Genomic DNA, 24487 nt, shown 5'->3' on the forward strand with positions numbered 1-24487 from the left:
CCTAGAAGGGGAGACAGACATTAATAAAAATACGTGAATGATGGTTCTATATGGTATTGGCTAAGGAATTACTATGTGCCAGGTCCTGTATTCAGCAGTCGGGTTGCACACATTCCTTGTCCCACTTGGGGTTCATGGTCTTAATTCCAATTTTACGGATGAGGGAACTGAGGCCCAGAGAAGTGAAGTGACTTGCCAGAGGTCACACGGCAGACAAGGGGCGGAGCCGGGATTAAAACCCAGGCCCTTCCAAATCCCAGGCCCGGGCTCTATCCATCAGGCCACACTGCTTCTCATCCTGTTGGTCAGTCAATTAATCCTTGTATTTAAAGAGCGCTTACTGTGTGCAAAGCACTGAACTAAGTCTTGCACTTTAACGTTATAACACGCATTTTCTGCCCACAACGAGCTTAGGCCCTGATTCCCTTTAGAAATGTTCTATCAACTCTCTGGTGGCCTGAAAAGTTTTGAGTTAGCTCCTCAGGGTCCCTTCTGGGTCAGCCACCTGGAAACAGTCAGTCAGTCATATTTATTGAGCTCCCAATTTGTGCAGAGCACTGTACTAAGCGATTGAGAGAGTACAATAAAACAACAGGCACATTCCCTGCCCACAGTGATCTTACCGTCTAAAGGGGAAGCAGTTTAATGGTGTGGGAAAAGCCAATCCACAGAAGAGTAGAAGTGGGCATCCGGATGGAGTGTCACCAAATGATGGTTTGCCTCAATTTCCAAATAATCGCTAATATGGGTAAAATCCGGGTTCCAAGAGCTCAACTGGGAGTCGTGGCCCCCTGCGTCTTTGCCGGTTCCGACTCCTCATTTTGAGAATTTCCGGTGGGTGGACTTGGGCTCAGGAGACGACTACCGGTCCTTTAGCCACCACCGAAGCCCCTCTGGGTTAGCGACCACCCTCCCTCATAGGTGGAGTGAGTTCATTCTGAAGGGAAAGCCCCCAGGGTGGGAAAATCCCCATCCAAAGAAAGCATGTCAGCCCATGGAGCCATTCCCACAGAGAAAGCTATCCCACCGATCGATTCTCCAGGGAAACGCGCTTCACACCGAGCTGCACGCGAGCACTGGCCACAGACCCTCCCCCTCGACCGCACCCTCCGGCCCCGATTCTGTGTCCCGTCACCAAAAAGACCTTCCCAAGAGACACCCGGGTACCCCCGGTGCCTCGGTTTCTCCTTTCGGACGGTGGTGAACGAAGCACTTGCATGGTGTGTTTGATGCCTTGCATGAAGGAGGAGTCATGCAAGGCCAGGTTCCCTTTGCATGCCGCTTAATGAATGTTTTTCCTTTTCTCTCCCTCCCTGTCCCGTGCTTTCAGAAGACAACTATGCGGAAGGTGGGTGCTCTCTACCTTATTTTCTTTGACTTGCTTGATTTTTCAAACTTTCATGTCTTAGTATTTGAATGGTCCCCCGGGTGCTGGTGGCGGTAAGTCTCGTTCCTTTCAGAAGATTGGTAGGAATGCCCAATCCCACCCTGGCTCCTTCACCCGTGGGCACAACTCTCCCACACGGAGCTCTTCTGCCCTGGTGTTCGGAGTGAAAAAGCGGGTCCCAAGATGCATCTCTATGAGAAACCCCTTCCGTCCCCGGCTCAGAGAACTTGCCATGCCAGATGCATTCTCTGGGCTTAATTGATCCTTTTATATAGCCCATTCTCCCTTTTCGGCTAGAAGCAGCAGGTGTCACTTTCTTTGGAGCCCTGAGGTTTAGGTGTAGGTGCTTCTCCCTGGGAAACTCAGCAGCGGATAATCTAGTCCGATGACTAAGAGCCTTAAGGCCTTGGTGTGCAAGAAAATGCCCCTGAAAACAGAAGATTGAGCAGGGGATACTAAAGCCCTGGCCTGAAACTGGTGTGTGTATGTGGAAGATTGGGTGTCAACTCACCTAAAGCTTCCCTGAGTTATTAAAGTGGTGTTTAGTGCAGCTCTGCTGCTCTGAGCGTCCCCTGTTTCGCCACTGAAAATCTGTTTTTCCAGAGCATTTTGACACAGTGGCAAATTACTGCCTGCGTTGCAGCTTTGCATGCGAAGTTCTTGTCCCAGAGCCGATTTAAACCCCACCGTGCTGGAAAATAGAGCAACCTGAACAAAGAGCCTTCGGATTCAAACCCATCGCTCTACCGACCGTGGATCTGAGCATAGAGGTGCAAAAGTCAAAAGGCCTCAGTCGGTCGATCCTATTTATTGAGCACTTCTTGTGGGCAGAGCACTGTAGTGACTGCTTGGGAGAGTACAAGAACAGAGTTGGTAGATATGTTCCCAGCCCACAAGGACTTACCGTCTAGAGGGAGAGACAGATGTTCATAGGAATAAATAAATGGTGGATATGGACAGAGGTGCGGTGGGGCTGAGGGAGGGGTGAAATACGGGGAGCAGGTGCAAGCGTAACGCAGAAGGGAGCGGGACAACTGGATTTGAGTTTGACTTTTCCTTAGAGATGCAAATTGAGGTGTCCACCTTCCAATTTCCCAATGTTTATGGTCCACGGTCTACCTGCCATCGCGATTCAGAAGTGGGCAGAGCTGCTCAGTCGAGAAAACTCCAGACATTTTCTTCCAGTCGCAACACGTCACCACCCAGTTACCAAAAACCTTTAACGCTTCCCGATGGGCGGTCACTGAAATGACCAAGGCCACCCGTAAGAGGAGCCTCCATTTATTGTCAGCGTTTCATTCAAAAAGGAGAGCCAGCATTTCATTTAACATTCCAGCTGGAATGACACTAAGATGGACGCAAGCAAGAATGTAAAATCTCCCCTCTCCTGCAGATGCTATTAGAATTGCTCCAATTATCCACCGCCTTCTCTGAGCCCCACGAGTTAATGTTCGCAGGGCCCTCATGATCCCCTCCTTTAGCCACGTCAATTCCCAAAATTGCCCTTTCATCTACCTTATCTCTTCAGTATACCCTACAGTGCTCTGCACATAGTAAGCGCTCAGTAAATACCATCGATGATTTCCTCCCGGTCTGATGTGTTTCGGAGTGTACCTCGGCGTGGAGTCGGAATGTGGCTTTGGAGCCAGAGTGTGACGGTTTCCTTTTGGTGCTGGGTGCCGCTCTGAGCTGTGATCCGGCGGTGCACGTTTCCAAAACGGGCAGAAACTAACGCCAAAAACAGCCTTTTCAACCTGGCCAAGGGCCAACCGACACAATCAAGCCCTTCGTACAGTGCTCTGCCCCGGGCAGACGCTCAGAAAATACCACTGACTGATTGATCGGCTGCCTAGACACTTTTCACTGGCTCCCATCCACCTGTTTTTCCCCCGTAGCTTCAGGGTCTTAGCCTTCCTGTAGGTCAGGGATTTGGGGTGGAAAAATTTTGATAGCCTTCAGTTTTATTCCACTGACCGATTGGCTGCCTGGGAGCTTTTCAAAGGGGTCTTTCTTGAATCCCATCCCTCTATTTTCCCCCCATAGCTTCAGAGTCTTAGGCTTCCTGCAGGTTCAGGGATTCAGGGCAGAGAAATTTGGGCAGACTTCAGTTTTATTCCACTGATGGCACCGTGCTTAGGATCACCGTCCTGTAAAATATAAGTAGTTGGTTTCGACACATGGCTCTTTTCTCTGCTCGTATCCAGTTCTCTCGGGGCTTCCAGGTAGTCTCGCAAATCATTTGGCATCGTGGCTTCGATCTTGCATGGGCCTTTGGTGACATGCAAGAGCTAATGCTCCTCCCAAAGTGATGATGATGGTATTTGTTAAGCACTTACTATGTGCCAAGCACTGCTTTAAGCAGCTGGGGTAGATGCAAGGTCATCAGCTTGTCCCGTGTGGGGCTCACGGTCCTCATCCCCATTTTCCAGGTGAGGGAACTGAGGCCCAGAGAAGTGAAGTGACTTGCTTAAGGTCACACAGCCGACAAGTGATGGAGCTGGGATTAGAACCCATGTCCTCTGACTCCCGAGCCCGGGCGCTTGCCACTGAGCCACGCTGCTTCAAAGTTACTTCCAGGGGCGACTTCAAACACTGGGAGAATTAGCACCAGTGTAAATAACTCCCTCTGAGAAGGATTCGTAACATTGTCGTGCAGTACGGTGACCAACCGCACTGCAAAATGTAAATTGAAATGCAGCCTGAGAAAAATTGAGGGTGATCTCCCAGCCCTTGGTACCAAGCGTGTGACAGATCTACTTTAATTTGATACTCAGTTTCTCCTGGCAATGCAAAAGCCCCATCCTCAGGCTGAGTTATTCATTGCCTACGACGTATACTAGACACATAGGATGAAAAAAGTTACTCCGTTCATGTTCCTTCCTCCACGACTAGATTCTCATCCCTGTTTAAATCGGGGGTTTACATTTCCTCTTCTGGAGACAGGGTGAGACGATCCCAAGTGAACGCCCCAAATCTTTCAGAGTGCAGCAGAATCCAACGTCCAAAGAGACGGTGTGAACCGGCTTTCTCGAATCCAGACCAAGTCGTAGAAAGTGGAAGTCATCTGGATGCCGGAGTTTCCCTGTCTGTCTCTCGAATGACCTCCCGGGTCAGCTCAGGGCAGACCCGCCTAATCTGACCGCGTGATTTCAGTCGGTGGATCGGGAGAGGGAAAATCCTCATAGATCCAAGCTTCCCGCCTCCCCCGTATCCCCTCCCCTGTCCTTGCCGATCCGAGAGCGTGCCACGCCCAGCAGGAATAGACTTCTGCTTGAATCCAGGGAGAAAGTTAGACATTCTTTGAATAATGAAAGGGAAAGCATTAGATTGACTGCTCTTTCTGTGCCGCACAAACCCTTTCATGCTGAGATTACATCTGTGTCATCTTTCCGGAAAAAGAACTGAATTGAATGTGGTTAGCTTAGAAGTCGGAGAATAAAGACCCAAGTAGATAAGTCGATGCATTTTTCAATTCGGCAAAGTCTTTAAGTGGCTTCTCCTCGGAATTCAATAGGGCCCGTTCGAATCTGGCCCTGGGCGACTAAAGCAAGGATCTCGTAGTAAATTATAAATTTGCAACTGCACGTCGAATACGTTGGGCAGAGAGAAACGGTCTTAATTCTATTAGCATGTGCTTCACCCAAACAAGGAGCCATCTCGGCATTATCATTTTCAGTGTGACTAAGATTTTCTTTTCTTTTCCTTTCTATTTTCTTTTTTCTTTAATGATGAAACGGCTCATTTTTGACGAGGGGAAAAAGATCAGACCCAGCCCATGTTTCAGGTTCCATTCCTTTGGGTTTTGGAATGTCATCTAATCGCCGATGAATGACGAGCCCTTGCTGGCAGGTGCAGCCGGAAGGACGCCCGACAGTTAATTCAGCCAAAAGCAGCCACGGAAATGTGGTTCCAGACGCCCTTGCCCCTCAAACCCTTCTAACCGGAACTCGAAAATTGGGGGCGGAGGGAGGGTACACAAAAAGATGCTTTTTGATCCCCTCCCACCCTGAGATGGAGGCATCTCCTAGGAAACCGGTGCCTGTCACAGACCATTTTTTGTCACCGTGACAACCCCGTCTTCCCGTGCTCCCTTGTTGTTTGCTGACTGTGCTCTTGTTTCCCTTCAAGGTCTGGCGCACCTGATGATGGGCGACCAAGGTATGGGCTCTGTTCCTTTTCCACTCTGCTTTCATTGTTTCTTCTCGTTCGGTAGCGGCTTCAACTCCATTGCAGTGATCGATGGACCAATGCTTGCGTGCTCTGTGGCTGCCAGGAATTACGTGGTTTCATTCCCGTGGTTTTTCATTTTTGGTGGGGATTCTTTATTTTTTTCTTTGAATTTTTCTTTCTTTTTTTTTTTTTGGTTGGTCGTTCGTATGCTCCTTAAACCCGCGTCCCTTTCCCCACCCACCCGCTCGCAGTGTAATAACCGCAAAGACGCGAGGCAGATTAGAAACACGATGGAGAGAGACCCAGGCGTCGGCGGGCCGTTGTGATCGCCGTTCGTTGTATTGAGAAAGCGCAAGGGCCCGCCCGAGATCACGTGTGCACGAAGAGGCTCGGGATATCCTAGGGGGTCCCGTGAAGAATCCGCTGGCATTAATGCATGGCTGAAGGGGATCCCAGAGAACGCAGCTGCTCCTGGCTTCTGGAATGCTGAGTCTGGCCACCCCGCTCCTTGAAATCTCCCCGGCCATCGCTGAACTCTCTGCAGTATCGCCCGCTGAGCCTGCATGGGGTCTTCCGAGTTTCCGTGTGCATGTCCTCGATGGAAAAATCAAAACCAGAATTGCCGGTGGGATCGTAGACCCATCTGTACTTCCCAACTATTTTGTTTTTGATACCCCTCGTCTCCTTTCACTGTCAGCTGCTCGTTCCTTCACATATAGTCACGATCCTTATTGTTGTTTCTCTCTCCTTTATTCTCTTTGTCCGGAAACGCTTTCTTCGTGGATCCATTCCATCAAACCCATAGGTAAAAGTAAAGGTATTACATGATTTTTCTTTCCTTTTATTGTCCCCTCCAACCCCGCCTGTGTAATTGACAGTCTGTCTGAGCAATGCGCGTGTCTGTGGAAGTGTTTGTGTTGGGGCTGTGTAAGGTAAGGTAGGTATATATGTTTGGTTTACCCATTCCTGGCAATAAGGTAAGGAGAAAACAGCCGTCCACACGTTTCCTGTCTCCGAAGGGTGTTTGGTTTTTCGGTTTTGTGTGTCCTTTCTGTTCTCGATAAGGCATAGAGTCTAAACTTTCCAGAGGGGCGTCTAAACGTGCGGTTGAAGTAATGAACATAATCAGGCGTCTGCCACGACCGCAGGTACAGATGTTCTTTATCGTCAGTTAACGCAGATTGAAGCGGTCAGGGGCCCGCGGCAGGCCTCAGCCTAGCCAGGTCTCCGCTTTGGGCCTCTTCTCCGCTTACCCGGGAGATATCACGGTTCCCTGGAGTGACAGTGGGAAAGACAGATGTGGGGAAGAGTGGGCGGAGCCCCTTTTCCCCTTCCCACCCCCTACAAAAAAAAGATGGTTTTCTTTCGTTTCCGTTTTGAGTCCGAATCCAACAGCCAGGTGTCTGCCCTCGGGTAAGTCATTCCACAGACTCATTTGCGTGACTGGCGGGTGCGTGAATCGACTCTTGAGGGGCTTTGGCTGTTCCACAGGAGGGTTTGAGACTCCCTCCTCCGAATTTGGTCATTTTTGCTATTTGCCACTGAAGAGATGCAGTTCGTTAGAATGATGTGCAGCTGCGGTGAACCCACAGAACCGGTTCGCTCTTCATTTGGAAAACCAATACATCCTAAAGAGAGGGGTCACGGGACCTCTGCTTCTGGTTGGTTTTGACGCAGGTGAGGCTATCCTCTCTGCTTTTGGTTCATGTCTTCTTTTGCCCCCGAAGCTTGACATTTTCAGGATGATGGAAATGCACTGCCCCGGACCTTTAGACCTCCGGTTCCCGGGACGTCCCTCCCACCTGAATGTTTCCGTCAGAAATGGAAGCGCGGGACCGGAAAGACACCCGAACTAACCCCCGGGGGGGATGAGTGGGAAGACTAGAGCAGGTGGCCGCATGCTCTCCTAGTTGGTATTTTTGTCGGCGTTCTTGAGGGATGTGCGTCAGGGTTTGGTGCTTACCGTCATCGCATTCCACCTCGGGGGCGGGAGCGCCGGTCGGGAAGAGGCACCCACTCTTGAGGTGTCCCTGGCGTTGTCCACCGATGCCAGGTTTCAATATGGAGGGCAGCGGGGGCCTGATTTTCAGTGGAGGCTTTCTGCGGTCACCTGGTCACCGAGGACGGAAGGTGAAAACAACGCGACGGGAGACGGTGGGGGGAGGGGAGGAGAGGGCAGCCGCCGGCATTTCGTATTCCGTAACGGAATTCCCAACCAAAACCTGCCGGCGGAATCGTTCGTTTTTCTGTCTGCGCTGTTACATGCTCTTTCGCAACTAAAGCGCCAGTGCCATCTAACCTGGTAATTACACGCCGGCTCCTACCGTACTTTTAACATGTCAGATTTTTATTAAATTTATCCTATTTATGTGGGCGTATTGAGCCTTAAATAGTCATTTCGAAAGGTTTCCATTCAAATTTATTACAGTAATCTAATGGATTCTAGAGGCAAGGGCTGGACTCGGGTTTCCCTCCAGAGGTTCATTTTTAGAGGAACCTCTCCAATTAGCATGAACCTCAGCAGGTCGCCAAGTTGGTTTTGTGGTAAAAGCATCCTCTGGCCCCCAACGACCCGAACCGATCGCTCAATGAGTGAGTTGCGGAGTCCTGTACCATTTATACTCGCCATCCCTTTTCCTTTTTACCTGGAAAATCTCGAGTGCCTTGCTCCCAGCTTAAGATACCCAGTCCCCAAAATCAGGGTTCCCAGAAGAATCCTAATGAACCAGCGTGGCCTACTGGATAGAACACGGGCCTGGGGGTCAGCAGGACCTGGGTTCTAATACCGGCTCTGCTCCCTGTCTGCCGTGTGACCTTGGGCAAATCACTTCACTTCTCTGTGCCTCAGTTCCCACATTTGTAAAATGGGATTTAAGACTGGGAGTCCCATGTGGGACTGAGATGAGTCCAACCTGATTAGCTTATATCAACTCCAACATTTAGTAGAGTGTCTGGCACTTATTAGGCACTTAACAAATATAATTAAAAAAGAAGAAAAACCAATTGCACATCTGTGTTCCTCAATGCAGGGAGTGGTGTTCGATTCTTTACAACTGTCCCTTATGTTTTCAACGTCCAAGGGGAAAATCACCAGACTGTCCTTTCGCATCTTTTGTGTTTGAGGGCTGGGACGACTGGAGGGCTGGTGGATTTAGAGTTTACCCCAGGGCGAACTTGGGGCATCCACCTGATTCCTTTCTGATGCCTTTTGGGACGAACATCCAATGTTTTGAGACTATATTTTGGACAAGCTTTTTCAGATGAGCCATTAGTGTCGACGTTCCCACATAAATGCATTTATAGAAGACCAAAATGTTTAAAAAATGGTATTTCCAAGCATACGATTCCAAGGTTAAGTGTGGTTCATTTTTGCTGGTGATGACAGTTCTCAGTTGAGATGGAAGCACATGGCCCATAAAATGAGAATCTGGAAGGAAAAACGGGTACGGTTTGGTTCCCCGATGTGTTATCCCGCTATATTTGAAATCAGAGCCATTAATGAATGAACAGTATCCCAAACACCCTATATCTAAAGACTTGTTTGTACTGGTCACAACTACAATGTTCCAGTTATCCTCAAAGCAGATATGATGCTGACAGAGCCTCCCTAGAAAAATTCATTATTTTATGTTTTATTACTTTCCCCACGCTTTATTTACAGACCTTTCCTTCCCTGCTTTCAGCTGATTTCCTCATTGTTGAGTTGTTAATAAAGGCATAACTTTGACCTTTGTGAAATCTACTTTGACCATGAACATAAATGTTTTCTTTGGTTTGCTTTTTTTCTTCTTAAATCAAGGAAGCTGCCAACAGTAAGAGATTTGGAACCCCTAAGGAAGTGCGTAATAATGATCTACTCACAGAAATCATAAAGGGGAGTACTGAGATGCAGATTTTACCTTCACCCTTCAAACTCGCCTGCCTGTAGCGCTCATTGTGTTGTGTGAAATTATTGTCCTTTTTATCCCCCTCCCACCGAGATTAAGTTCTATTTAGTCATATGACGCTACAGTTAAATCTGCTATCTAGCTTGGATCGAAGCTCTCCATAGACAACTGACACTTGCCTTGCCGAATGATTGCACTGTGTTTGGGTGTGAGGGAGAGAGAAGAGATGATTTTGTTTGGGTGCGCTCGTGTCAGTGTTTACTTCCCGAGGAGCAAAGGCACCTCTCTCACCCGCTTGACAAAGACTTCTTCTACTATTCCTATACCTGTAGGTTGGAAACGACCCAACCTCACTCACAAGCCCACCGGTCCTAAAGCTCGCCTTCGGAACCGTGTGTGGAGAGCACTGTGTGAATTATGAGTAGAATCATAGAGTTTACTGAGCCCCTTCTAAGTGCAGTGCACTGTACTGAGCACCTGGTTAAATGCCGGAGAAACCCAGGCCACGTTCCCTACCCACAAGGAGCTACGGGACCGTAACATCTGTTTTATTAAGTCTAGTCACTGGGGTGAACTTCCTTCAGCTCTGGATTTGATCCAGATAAGTTACTTGATCAGTATGGTGGAGGTGGTGTGTGCGTACACTAATCGCTTCTTGCTGTGAGATCCTCTGTCCTGTCACTGTATACGGCAGTCAGAAAAATTCTGGCTTGTTTCTGCCAAGGGAAGCTAAACTCTTGGGGAGAGTCAGTTCACATCTCCATTCATTGCTGAGCAAGTAAATGCAAATTTAATCAGACCTAGAGCAGTCGATCGGTACTTTTTAATGAGGGGTAACTGTGTGCAGAGCAGTGTACTAAGTGCTTGAGAGCGAGTGAGTGTGTGTGGGTGAGTGCGTGTGTATATATATATATATATATATATATATATATATATATATATATATTTGTCTTGTCTTATGCCGTCGAGTCGTTTCCGACCCATAGCGACACCACGGACACATCTCTCCCAGAACGCCCCGCTCTTCTCCAACTGCAGTCATTCTGGTAGCAGATCCATAGAGTTTTGTTGGTAAAGATACGGAAATGGTTTACCGCCGTCTCCTTCCACGCAGTAAAGTCTCCGCCCACGACTCTCTCCCGTGCCACTGCTGCCCGGCACAGGTGTTATTTATGTACACAGAATGTATGTATTGTCCTTCGTGTTCAAAGAAGACACCACTGACAGCAAAGCGTGCCCGTGAGTTCACGTGTGGCTAAAAAGGTCAACGTGGGATCCATAGCCCCGGCCACATCGGGCACGCAATGAGGTCGTCTGTCGATGTGTTGTTGAACTTCTTGTTGGCAGTACCTGATGCTTCGGCACTTGAAACTTGAGAGCTACCTCAGCCTCCAGAGGCAGAACCAGAGAAGCCCCGCCCCAATCCCATTATCTAAGTGACGTAGATTGCGTTGAAGACCAGCTTCCAGGACCTGTTACCTCTTCCTGTCCGCAGTGTAATTTAATGTCTTACCCAGTGCCTTCCCTATTGGACTGTAAGCTCCCTGAGAGCACGGCTCACGTTCATTCAGTCGTTCATCGTCATATTCATTGAGCGCTTACTGCGTGCAGATCACTGTACTAAGCGCTTGTACTTCTATCATACTCTCCCAAACACTTTAATAGGGAAGCAGCGTGGCCTGATGGGCAGAGCCTGGGCCTGAGAGTCGGAAGGACCTGGGTTCTAATCGCAGCTCCGCCACCCGACTGCTGGGCAATCTTGGGCAAGTCACTTGTCGTCTCTGAGCATCAGTTACCTCATCTGGTAAATGGGGATTAAAACTGTGAACCCCATGAGGGCCAGGGACTATGTCCAATCTGATTAGCTTGTACCCACCCCAGCGCTTAGAAAAGTGCTTGACGCATAGTAAGTGCTTATCCAATGCCACCTTTAATATTTAATATAGTGTGCAGCACTCATTTAGGGCTCAATAAAAACTTTTGGTTGAAATACACGCAAGACCAACACCAGCATGCTAAGAGCCTGACATCTTCTTGCTTGGAAATTGCATTTGCGTGAAATAATGTCCCAGAATAGATACCTCCTATTTGCTCGGTTGTGACCAATTACCACTGATTGAGTCATATCCTCCTACGAGACAAGACATAAACTCCATGAGCCCAAGACAGCGTCATTAACGAATTACTGCTGCCATTTACTCCGTGGTAGTCTGACAGAGTTAATGCCTTCCACTACTGCCAAGCTTTTCCAATTCCAATAGGGGTTTGTGTTTGAGGAGAATTTGGCTTCTTTCATTGCAAATGATAGTCACGGGCTCTATCAATTTGAGATTTAACCTTTTTTTTTTTTTGTGGTGTTTGTCAAGTGGCTTATTCAATCAATCGATCAAGGGTATTGGTTGAGCTCTTAACATGTGCAGAGCACAGTGTTAAGCGCTTGGGCGAGCACACCGCAACGGAATTAGCAGCCATGTTCCCTGCCCATAATGAGCTTACAGTAAGGAGAGGGAGACTTACTATGTGCCAGGCACTGTACTAAGCGCTGGGGTAGAGAGAAGCTAATCAGGTTAGACACAGTCCCTGTCCCACGTGGAGCTCACCGTCTTAATCCTGTTTGACAGATGAGGTGACCGAGGCCCAGAGAAGTGAAAAGATCTGCCCAAGGTCACATAGCAGACAAATGACGGAGTCAGGATTAGAACCCAGGTCCTTCTGACTCCCAGGCCCACGCTGCTTCTCTTCTTGGTATTTACTTTGGTCTCCAAATTCAAGTTCCAGGCATCACATAGCACAGCTGGTTTTAGGAACGAACCCGCTACTGGTGCTCATTTCAGTATGTACAGTTTGCCGCCCGTGTATCTGGAGAGCCGAACTCAGAATAATTAATCTAAGAAGGCCCAGCTGTCGGCACTAAGGATCCAGTTGTTGGCAGCAAAGCAAAGCGACTGACTCATTCGTCCAAATCTCTGTTTGGTTGGCAGGATGGAATCACTCACCTGAGTAGCCCACATGTCCCATAGGCAGGAAAACCATCAAAATCCTAGGCCTCTGTCCTCAACCACGACAAGGGAATGGCTTGAGTACGAAGAAAATCACCCTAAGGCCACACCGCGCCTTCAGATACTTCATGCCTCCTTCCCCGCCCTCTCAAGAATGTAGTTATTCTAGAGAGTCCTTCAATAAAAGGGAAGATTGATTCACTCCAGGAGACACAACAAATGATCCCGATAAAGAGGATCGATGCCTTTCTCCGAAGCGTTCCAGAAGAACGATGACCTTAAAAGGGAGAAAACGGCAAGTGACGCGGCGGGATCTCAGTCGGTCCTTTGTAAATGTGAACTGACTTAGGGTGGATTTCGTTCATCGGAGGGGGGACAGCTGAGTCGGGAAGGAGGGGAAAGGTGTATCTGAGCCACTGGGAATTCAGTGAGGGGTCGAGAATGCCTGATTCATTTGCCCCCTACTAGAATCATAAGGCGGCCCCCACACTCTGACTCTTCATTGTGGAATTACGTGTGGGCTTTTCGTACAGTAAAGAATCCAGGATTTGAGGTGGATTCATAATTACTTTGAGAAGAATCAAGACTCTTTGGGCAGGAAATAATTTGGTCAGGCAGCATCCTGAACTAAGATTCCACTGTCAATCAATTGTATTTATTACTCACTTATCGTGTGCAGAGCCCTGTATTAAGTGCTTGGGAGGGTGCGATATAATAATATAAAAGAGTTGGTAGATACATTCCTTGCCCACAATAAGCTTACAGGCAAGAGGGGGAGACAGATATTAAAATAAATGAATACATTATGGATATATACATATAATAATGTTGGTATTTGTTAAGCGCTTACTCTGTGCAGAGCACTGTTCTAAGCGCTGGGGTATACAAGGTAATCAGGTTGTCCCACATGAGGCTCACAGTCTTCATCCTCATTTTACAGATGAGGTAACTGAGGCACAGAGAGTTAAGTGACTTGCCCACAGCCACACAGCTGACAAGTGGCAGAGCTGGGATTCGAACCCATGACCTCTGGCTCCCAAGCCCACGCTCTTTCCACTGAGCCACGCTGCTTCATATGTACTGTGGGGCTGAGGGAGGGGTGAATAAAGGGGACTCAGGAGTGGGAGAAGAGGAAAGGAGGGCTTAATCATGGAAGACTCTTGGAGGAAGTATATCTTCATAAAGGCTTTGAAGCGGGGAGAGTAATTGTCTGTCAGATAGGAAGAAGGAGGGCGTTCCGGGCCAGAGGCAGAGCATGGGCAAGAGGTCGGCAAGAAGGTGGACAAGATTGAGATACGGTGAGTAGGTTGACGTAAGAGGAGCAAAGTGTGTGGGCTAGCTTGTAGTAGGAAAGCAATGAGGTGAGGTAGGAGGGGGCTGAGGTGATTGAGTGCTTTAAAGCCGATGGTAAGGAATTTCTGTTTCATGTGGAGGTAGATGGGCAACTGCTGGGTTTCAGCCCAAAGCCACTTTGTTTTGTGGCCTAGCGAAAAGGTTATGGGCCTGGGAGTCAGACGATATGGTTTCCCCCTTTTTTAACCCGATTAACGTGTACCTCCCCCAGCGCTTAGAACAGTGCTTGGCACATAGTAAACGCCTAGCAAGTACCGTAATAGTAACCAATTATTACTATTCCATGACTCTGGGTGACAGGTGGGGGTGAGGGGCCACAATTCATCACCCCGTCTCAAAATAGCAAACTCCTCTTGTCTTACTGAAGCCCCCAGAACCGTCTGGCAGCCGGTGCAGACGGAAAAGTTTTCTAAGTGCGGTAAGAGGTCTCGCCTTCTACGATCCTCTTTTCTTCTATTGGCCATATATGGAAGCCCCCGCCTCCGTGAGGTACCGTGTTCGGAAATTCCCATAGCGAAAGGACGTAATGAAGCTTTAGTGCCTGGGGCCATATTTCACTGATAAAACATGAGCGTCACATTACTTGCCTGTGAAAGAAGGGGGAGACTGCTTTATTCAATCTTATTCATTATCGGGAAATCACCAGGGGGCTCAAACCCTGGGCTGGGCTCGAAATGTTAGACTTGGCGATAAAGCTATAATTTTCCAGGGTGAGTGTTTGCAGATCCGTGACATTAAGTAGAGGAGGCTTGAGGGTAAATACCTGTTGTGATTTTTTTCAGGTCACGTTTCATACCTACCCAGACCGTGTGGGTTGGTTTTCTGTAAGCAGGTGTGCTAGAGGTATTTCTGTTTTCTGCTCTCTGGGGTTTTTCTTTTGTTAGTTTGTTGTGAGTTTTTTATGGTATTTGTTAAGTGCTTACCACGTATCCAAAACTGTTCCAAGCACGGGGGTAAATACCAGTTGATCAGGGCGGAACAGTCCCTCTCCCAAATGGGAGGTAAGCTCGCTGTGGGCAAGAAATGTGTCTGCCAACTCTATTTTTTACTCCCCTCAGCACTTTGATCACTGCTCTGGAAATAGCGCGCATTCGTAAGTACAAAAGATTGATGGTCTGGGGCTCCGAGCCTCAGCAGGGAGAACGGGTATTAAATGCCCATTTTGCCGTTGAGAAAACCGAGGCCCAGAGAAGGGAAGTGACTTGCATAAGGTCACACAGCAGGAAGATGGCGGACCAGGATTAAAACCCCGGTCCTCTTGGCCCCCAGGCCCGTGCTTTATGCACTACGCCATGCTTACAGGTAAATCGAAAAGATTTGTTCTCAGGTGAAATTCTCTTCAGAAGAGTGGGTATCCCAACCAATGAAATGCCACCTCTCAAATCTTTGGCAACCTACTCAGTCAACCAAGCCGAGGGGAAGGTCCAGGAATAGCGGTGGATGGTGCGGTGTTAGTCGGAGGTGATTCACTTCACCCGAGCTATTGTTCTTTCAGCCAGTCAGGTCAGGTCCGCAGAAGTGGAGCGAAGATTCGAGGCTACCGTCTCGTTGATTCAGAGGGAAAAGCCTACTCTCGGCCCAGTTCTCGGAATATTTCCCACGTGTCGTCCCCCAGAGGGCTCGGACCAAACCCCCGGCCCACGGGTAATTCAGGCCCTGCTCCCCGAGATTCCAGTCGATTCATTCGTGCGTTCAATCGAATTTATCGAGCACTTACTGTGTGCAAGGCACTGTGCTAAGCGCTTGGGAGAGTACATCATAACAATAAACAGACACAATCCCTGCCCCCAACCAGTTCATCGAGATGAACTGGCCCAATGCTTAATACTAAGTCCCCCTTTCTTCTTCTCCCAATTCCTTCTGCGTCACCCTGACTTGCTCCCATCATTCATCCCCCCTCCCAGGCCTGCAGCATTTATGTACATATATGTCATTTATTAATTTATATTATCTGTCTCCCGCTCTAGACTGTGAACTCATTGTGGGCAGAAGACGTGTGTGTTTACTGTTCTATTGTTAATAATGTTGGTATTTGTTAAGCGCTTACTAGATGCCGAGCACTGTTCTAAGCGCTGGGGGAGATAGAGGGTAATCAGGTTGTCCCACGTGGGGCTCACACACTTTTAATCCCTATTTTACAGATGAGGGAACTGAGGCACAGAGAAGTTAAGTGACTTGCCCACAGTCACACAGCTGACAAGTGGCAAGCACTTAGTAAAGGGCTCTGCACACAGTAAACACTCAATAAATACGATTAAATGAATGAATGAAAGGGGTCTACATCGAGTAAGCACCCAAATAAGTGGCGATGGATTGATTGGCCCTCTCTAGCAAACGGTGCTGCCGGGTGGCTCTGTTTTGATGATTATGGCTAGTAATTGTTGGCTTTTGGCCCCTCTGGCAAGGAGGTCAGAAGCACTGTTCACCTAAGGGGTTCCCCAGCACAGCCAACTTGCTGAGCCCAGCGGAGAGAGGGAGAGAGGAAACAAGGCAGGGCAGGATGGATCTGCGGACTGGGGCAGAAGCAGCTGCCATAATGAAGCCCATGGGGCTATACAGTTAATAAAGTGCCAGAGAATAATTAGAGGAAGCAGAGTCAAGAAGTTCCAGAAGTATATGTCAGGAATTCTAGAAAGGTATACAAAAGGTATCGTCACTTGTCTCCTTGCTCATAAATAAGAAAATGATTATTATTATTATGTTGGTATTTGTTAAGCGCTTACTATGTGCTGAGCACTGTTCTAAGCGCTGGGGTAGATACAGGGCAATCAGGTTGTTCCCCGTCTGGCTCACAGACTTAATCGCCATTTTACAGATGAGGGAACTGAGGCACAGAAAAGTGAAGTGACTTTCCCCAAGTCACACAGCTGACAGGTGGCGGGGCCGGGATTAGAACCCATGATCTCTGATTCCCAAGCCCGGACTCTTTCCACTGAGTCACGCTGCTTCTCTCAAGGGCTCTCAAGATAAATAATATTTCTTATTTCCCCTGCTCTCTTTCTGTCATCCTTGCCCCTGGATTTGTACCCTCTGAAGCACTTGGTAGCCACTCCACCCTCAACCATACTGCACTTATTTTATTTTATTTTTTAATGCGTAGTCGTAAAGCGCTTATTATGTGCCAGACACTGTATTAAGCACTGGGGTCTTCTCTTATGCTGGCGAGTCATCTCCGATCCATAGGAGCTCAATGGACACGTGGCTCTTCCAGAACGCCCCACCTCCATCTGCAATGGTTCTGGTTGTATATCCATAGAGTTTTCTTAGTAAAAATACAGAAGTGGTTTATCGTAGCCTCCTTTCATGCCGTAAACTGAAGTCTCCGCCCTCGACTCTCTCCCGTGCCTCTGCTGCCCAGCACGGGGGAGTCTTGCCTCGTAGCAGATGGCCTGCCGCTCGCTAGCCACTGCCCAAGCTCAGGATGGAATGGACAGGCCTCCGCTTGACTCTCCCTTCCGTAGTCGAGACTGGTAGAGGACTGGAAACTCTCCAGGTGCCATCCTGAGAGGGGAAGTTCTGGGATAAATACAGGATAATCAGATGGGATACAGTCCATGTCCCACCTGGGGCTCACAGTGTTAATCCACATTTGACAGATGAGGTAAGTGAAGTGCGACACAGGCAAGTGAAGTGACTTCCCCAAGGTCACATAGCCGACCAGCGATGGAGCCGTATTTGTGTACATCTCTCTGTATTTTATTGTTTGTCTCCCCTTCCAGAGTGTAAGCTCACTGTGGGCAGGAAACGTACCTCCTGACTCGGTTGCATTATACTCTCCCTGACGCTTAGTTCAGTACTCTGCATGCAGTAAACTCTCAATAAATGCCCTCGATTGATTGGAGCAGGGTTCAGTGGGCCGGCGATCAGAGTGTGTTTTCCAAAACACTAGGCTCTTTTCCACTAGGAAGCACGGAATCCTGAGAGGGTCTTAGTGGCGGAGGAAACGCCCCACATCTTGTATTCCCTTCCCTTTTGAATTTCTGGATTAGTTTTGAATCCTCGGGAATCCCGTTACTCGCCACGTGGCAATCCGTGGGAGCAGACCTCTCGTGAACACGGCTTTAGGAGCCATTTGGCTTGGCTGCGAATTCTCCCCGAGTCTTCTCCTGCAGTCTTGTTTGCCCGAGGGCCCGCTGAAAAAGGGAGATTAGGAATTCACAACAAAATGCACCACAGGCTTCTCAGAGGGAAGGAATGAAATCGTGATACATTCCTAGAAGAGTCGGGCACTCAGTCAAATTTACTGAGTCCTTATTGTGTGAAGAGCACTGTACTAAGCGCTTGGAGGAGTACGATATTGGGAGAATACACTAAAACAATAAACAGAAACTTCCCTGTCCACAGCGAGCTTACAGTCTAGAGGGACGAGCTTACAGTCTAAAGGGGAGAGTGTTCCTTGATATTTTTGAAAATGATTAAGCTTTCATTTTACAGTTGAAGTAGTTGGAAATTACCTTCGCTTGTCTTTCCTGTTTTTTACATCGGGAAAACTATAAAGCTGTAGGTACGTGGCTAGTCGTCTCCAGTACGGTGGCTCGGGGTTATCAGGCAAGCTCCTTCTGTAGAAACGGGATAAATGACACTTCAAATGTTTGGATTTCCATGTGGGAGCTTGTTAGTTTTACAGCTTATGGGAGTCATTTTCAGTTTAGTTGTGTTTTTTTTAAGGTACTCCAAATTGACATGTCGCTGCAGGGGGAATACATTTTGCCATTAAGTTTGGAGATAGACAATCTCTTGAACTCAGTGTGGTGTGTTTTTCCGTTCCTTTTAAAACAAACTTCATAGTTTTTCTCAGGAAATTGGGGAGGTTGCATCGAGGTAATGGGGGAAAAAAATCTACCACGTGATAACACCGATACATCACCCTTGAACACCACCTCGAGCATGGAAATCTCAGGCCGAGCCTCTTATCCGGCTGAGGGTGAAGCTCGGGTCGGTGGCGATTCAGAGTCTCAAAGCCAAATGACAGAGAGATGCTGAAAACCCCGGTGAGCCCAGCGCTTAGTACTGTCCCTGGCCCACTGTAGTAAGCGCTTAACGAATACCCTTACAAAAAAATCAAATTTCCAATACGGTGAGGCAGAAGTTTAGCTGACTCCAGGTTTGACCCTCACTGACTTTCTGACCCTGGGTGGGAGGCGGCTGAGGCACAGAGTCGCCCTCGTGGAACAAATGCGTCGTCAATAATTCACTCTCATTAAAAATAGATGCCCAGCGAAGGTAATCCAGCAGCGGCTGGAGCCAAGAATGCCAAACTCCAGGATGTTCACTGCCTGGAGAGTGTGAAACTGGCCCGGAACCAGATAGGGGGAGGGGGTGAAGTGGGAGGTTTCTTGGCTGGAGATAGTGGACTCCTGCTGATCTGTCACCACCTCCCTGACCCACTTCTTCCCCTTCCCCACTTCCCTGATGATCGGGGGATGGGTGAGGAGTTGGCGGGATTCCAGGACTCTCTGCCAGCCTGGAGTTTTCTGCAGCATTGCCCTCTCGCTCCCTCCATTCTGTCCATGCGAGGGCCGGCTCCGATTGTTGGAGGGTTGTAGGCCGGATCAGGTGACCTAATAGCTAATCAATGGAGCAGTGCCATTTATTGAGGGCTTACTGTATGCGGAACACTGTACTCGGTGCTTGGGAGAGGACAATAATAATAAAGATGGTATTTGTTAAGCGCTTCCTGTGTGCCAGGTACCGTTCTAAGCAGTGGGGTGAGTACAACTGTAAGCTCTTTACCCTAATGCTCCTTCAGATGCACTTCTCATCCGTAAAATAGGGATGAAGACTGTGAGCCCCACGTGGGACAACCCGATCACCTTGTATCCTCCCCAGCGCTTAGAACAGTGCTTTGCATATAGTAAGCGCTTAACAAGTACCAACATTATTATTATTATTACAAGCAAATCGGGTTGGACACAGTCCCTGTCCCACGTGGGGCTCACAGTCTCAATCCCCGCTTTACAGATATGGTAACTGAGGCACAGTGAAGTGACTTGCCCAAGGTCACACAGCAGACAAGTCGAGGAGATCCTTCTGACTCCCAGTCCCCGGGCTCTTTCCTCTAGAACTCAGTGCTCCTCAAGGCACAGGGCACAAAAGGTAGGACCTCTTGGATCTACCCCAGCGCCTAGTACAGTGCTTGGCACATTGTAAGTGCCTAACAAATACTACATTTAAAAAGAAGGATGCTTACTGCCAAGTTCAGACCCCTCTGGAGTACATGGTATCGTTACATCTGGCCATTTGAGTGTATTCATTCATTCAGTAGTATTTATTGAGCGCTTACTATGTGCAGAGCACTGTACTAAGCGCTTGGAATGTACAAGTCGGCAACAGATAGAGACGGTCCCTGCCCTTCGATGGGCGCACAGTCTAATCGGGGGAGACAGGCAGACAAGAACGATGGCAATAAATAGAGTCGAGCGGAAGAACATCTCAGAAAAACAATGGCAAGTAAATAGAATCAGGGTGACGTACACCTCATTAAACAAAATAAACAAAATAAATAGGGTGATGAAGATATATACAGTCGAGCGGACGAGTACGGTGCCGAGGGGGTGGGACGGGAGAGGGGGAGGAGGGGAGGGAAAGGGGAGAGAAGAGGGTGTAGCTGTGGAGAGGTGAAGCGGGGGGTAGAGGGAGCAGAGGGAAAAAGGGGGGAGCTCGGTCTGGGAAGGCCTCTCGGAAGAGGTGAGCTTTAAGTAGGGATTTGAAGAGGGGAAGAGAATGAGATTGACGGAGGTGAGGAGGGAGGGCGTTCCGGGACCGCGGGTGGACGTGGCCCGGGGGTCGACGGCGGGACGAGCGAGACCGAGGGACGGCGAGGAGGTGGGCGGCGGAGGAGCGAAGCGTGCGGGGTGGCCGGTGGAAAGAGAGAAGGGAGGAGAGGTAGGAAGGGGCAAGGGGATGGACAGTCTTGAAGCCTAGAGTGAGGAGTTTTTGTTTTGAGCGGAGGTTGATAGGCAACCACTGGAGGTGTTTAAGAAGGGGAGTGACATGCCCAGAACGTTTCTGCAGGGCAAGGGAACTGCCACTGTGGGCAAGGGAACGTGTCTGCCAGCCCCTTTTTACTCTAGTACAGTGCTCTTCACGTAGCAAGCACTCGATCAATACCATTGATGACGAAGAGGATGATGAGGTGAGTTGTGTGTTGGTGCATCTGTGCGTGTGCTCAGCTTCAAACCACAATCTCCCCTTTGTACCCGGCGCTATCGACTTCCTTTCAAAGACAGCCTTCGTCATTAGAATCAGGTCACAAAAACTCCATGGTTATAAATGTTCATTAAAGTCCTCTGGAAATGACAATTTGGACAAAATGGGATGTGGAAGTTTTGAACAGTTTGGTGGAAAGTCAAATATCAAGTAGCTCTAGAAAAGCATGTCTTGAAAAATTACCTATAAAGAACATTTACAATTTCGTTCACGGTGTCAAAGTTCAAACCTTCGGAGAACTGAGATTGGCTTGTGTTGTTTTCAGAAAATGAAACTGTTTTTTGAACAAACAACAAATGGCGATTTTAGAGAAACACAGATCTGGATAGGCTGACCTAATTAGCACAAAACAAATGAATACTTGGTCTCTTTCTTTCAGTTTTAGCTGGGTGGTCGTGAATTTGCTTAAGTCGCACTCGCATATGTCTATTAATATTTATGAAATTATAGCTCTTTACCCTAATGTTCCTTCAAACGCACTTCTAAAGAAAAAATGTGAAAATGAACGACGATAATAGCCGAGAAATTCTGAACCCTGCTTTGGGGGATAGTGTTTTTAAAAGGATCCGTTCTGGTTAGAAATGTGGTTGGATTATATACCTCCTTGGTCATGTGATTCCCTATCTTTGCCGGTTTGAATGTGGAGGAGTTACATAGGAAGTGCATAGGGAAGCAACATGATCTAAATGGTAGAGCAGGGGACCGGGAGTGAGCAGGACCTGGTTTTAATCCCAGCTCTGCCACTTGTCTTCCATGAGACTTGGGGAGAGTCACTTCACTTCTCGCTTCCTCGTTTACATCATCTGTAAAATGGGGATTAAGAGCGTGAGCCCCATTTGAGACAGGGACCGTGTCCAACCTGATCCGCTTATATCCACCCCAGCGCTTAGTACAGTGCCTGGTGCACAGAAGGCGCTTAACAAATGCCATCATCAATATTATTATTATTCCACAAAGATGGCTGGCCCTTGGTGCTTAGAGTGAGGTGAGAAACGGGTTAGTTCTACCGCTCACAATGATTTGCCCCCTTCAGCAGGGCGCAGAGAATCGACAGAGCCACAATCCTCCAAGAGGGAGGGAGAGAGGGAGGGAAAGAAGGGATCTTACTCTCAATTTATGGATGAGGGGATTTAGGCACAGGACGGTAAAGCCATTTGCCCGAGTCCACACAGCAGGCCGTTGGCAGAACTGGGCCTGGAACCTGGGTTCCCTGACTCCCAAATCTTTGCCTTTCCCACCAGGCCACAGAGCCTTCCTGCCATTAAAAACCGTGACTTTGTCAGAGGAGGTTTAAGGCCACCCATTAGCGTTCGCCGTAATCGAAAAAGTAAACGACAGAGAAGACACTGAATTTAAACCCAGCTTAGAGGCACTGGGTTTTGTTTGGATTTTGCTAATGTTGACAGTAATTGTTAGTGCAATTAGAAATTCGCCGTTGTCAAAATAGAGCCTGGCGTAGAGGATTGATGTTAGCTCCACATCACACCTTCTCCCGTGGCAATGGATTTCACTCTTGCACACCAAATTTACTCGGCCTGGGACCCTGCTGGGGTATGAAGCAGCGAGGCTCAGTGGAAAGAGCTTGGGAGTCAGAGGTCATGGGTTCTTATCCCGGCTCTGCCACTTGTCAGCTGTGTGACTGTGAGCAAGTCACTTACCTTCCCTGTGCCTCAGTTACCTCCTCTGTAAAATGGGGATTAAGACTGTGAGCTCACATGGGACCACCTGATTACCCTGTATCTACCCCAGCGCTTAGAACAGTGCTCTGCACATAGTAAGTGCTTAACAAATACCAACATTAATTAATTAATCTTGGAAATTTGGTTTTCTATCTCATTTTGAGTCCAGCCCTTTCTGTTTTTTCCCAATAAATCGATTTTGCCCCTTCCCCTTTTCTCCCCCACCCCTCAAACACCTTAGGATTTCCTCTCCCACCTCTTCCTCTCCACTCCACCATCTCATCCCTCTCTGAGGACCATCTCTTCCCATCCTCCACCAGCCCCCAGTAGCCCCCCGTTTCCTGCGGGCCGCTTAGCAGACCCTGAGATATTCCTCCAGCCTCAGGTTGAAGCCCTTTCTCATCCTTGGATCTGAGAACGTACGAGAAGGTTGAAGCTCGTATTGGAAGAGCCTGATTTCTACTTGTAAAAGATGGCGCCCTCGATCAGAGAAGCAGCGTGGCCTAGCAAAAAGAGCCTGGGCCTGGGAGTCAGAGGACTTGAGTTCTAATCCCAACTCCGCCACTGTGTGACCTTGGGCAAATCACTTCACTTCTCTCTGCCTCAGTTCCCTCATCTGCAGAATAGAGATTCAGGACTTTTTCTCCCTGCTAATAATAATATTGGTATTTGTTAAGCGCTTACTATGTGCAGAGCACTGTTCTAAGCGCTGGGGTAGACACAGGGGAATCAGGTTGTCCCACGTGGGGCTCACAGTCTTCTTCCCCATTTTCCAGATGAGGGAACTGAGGCACAGAGAAGTTAAGTGACTTGCCCACAGTCACACAGCTGACAAGTGGCAGAGTCGGGATTCGAACTCATGACCTCTGACTCCAAAGCCCAGGCTCTTTCCACTGAGCCACGCTGCTACTTAGACGATGAACCCCACGTGGGACCTGGTCGCCTTGTATCTCCCCCGGTGCTTAGTACGGTGATTGGCACAACGTAAGCACTTACATACCACAATCATTATTAAAATCATTTTCAGTCGCGTTAGCTTAGGAAGCCCCCAACTATTGGACTCTTTCTCCAGTCTTAGGAGCTTAGGCTGGACCTGACCCCAAGCCAGATAAATCCAACCTCCTTGCTTCATACACCGTGATGGGAGGTACTGTGTCAGAAAGGCTGACCTGAGGTAGGGTGGTCTAATGGATAGAGCATAAACCTGGGAGTTAGAAGGACCTGGGTTTGAATTCTGGCTCTTCTACCTGCCTGCTGTGTGACCTTCATAATAGGCAGAGAACATGTCTGCTTATTCTCTTTTATTACCCTCTCAGAACTGTTTAAACAGTGCTCTGCAAATAGTAACAGGACTCTTGTTGGGTAGAGAAGCAGCGTGGCTCAGTGGAAAGAGCACGGGCTTGAGAGTCAGAGGGCATGGGTTCGAATCCCGGCTCTGCCACTTAGCTGTGTGACTGTGGGCAAGTCACTTAACTTCTCTGTGCCTCAGTTCCCTCATCTGCCAAATGGGGATGAAGACTGTGAGCCTCACGCGGGACTACCTAATTACCCTGTATCTAGCCCAGCGCTTAGAACAGTGCTCTGCACATAGTAAGCACTTAAATACGAACATTATTAGGGATTGTCTCTATTTGTTGCCGAACTGTATTTTCCAAGCGCTTAATACAGCGTTTTACACACAATAATCACTCAATAAATATGACTGAATGAATGAATGAGTAGCGCTCAATAAAATACTACTGTTTCACTGATTCTCTTAGAGAAGCAGTGTGGCCTACTAGATAGAGCATGAGCGTGGGAGTC

At 48.4% G+C, this 24487-nt stretch overlaps 1 protein-coding gene across 24 annotated transcripts in view; it reads left to right on the plus strand.

The window, feature by feature from the left end:
* Positions 1–24487, plus strand: part of NRXN1 (neurexin 1) — a 637736-nt gene that overhangs the window by 87435 nt on the left and 525814 nt on the right. For 13 of the 24 annotated variants that reach the window (XM_039913064.1, XM_039913065.1, XM_039913071.1 and 10 more), the window contains exons 2-4: positions 1331–1348; positions 5516–5545; positions 6363–6374. The exons of 5 other annotated variants lie outside the window; for them this stretch is intronic. In XM_039913064.1, the coding sequence (XP_039768998.1) occupies positions 1331–1348; positions 5516–5545; positions 6363–6374 (60 nt within the window). 6 more of the 24 variants (XM_039913066.1, XM_029072504.1, XM_039913070.1 and 3 more) reach the window with 2 other exon arrangements.

Source organism: Ornithorhynchus anatinus, chromosome 9 (assembly GCF_004115215.2).
Source record: "Ornithorhynchus anatinus isolate Pmale09 chromosome 9, mOrnAna1.pri.v4, whole genome shotgun sequence".
NCBI lineage: Eukaryota > Metazoa > Chordata > Mammalia > Monotremata > Ornithorhynchidae > Ornithorhynchus > Ornithorhynchus anatinus.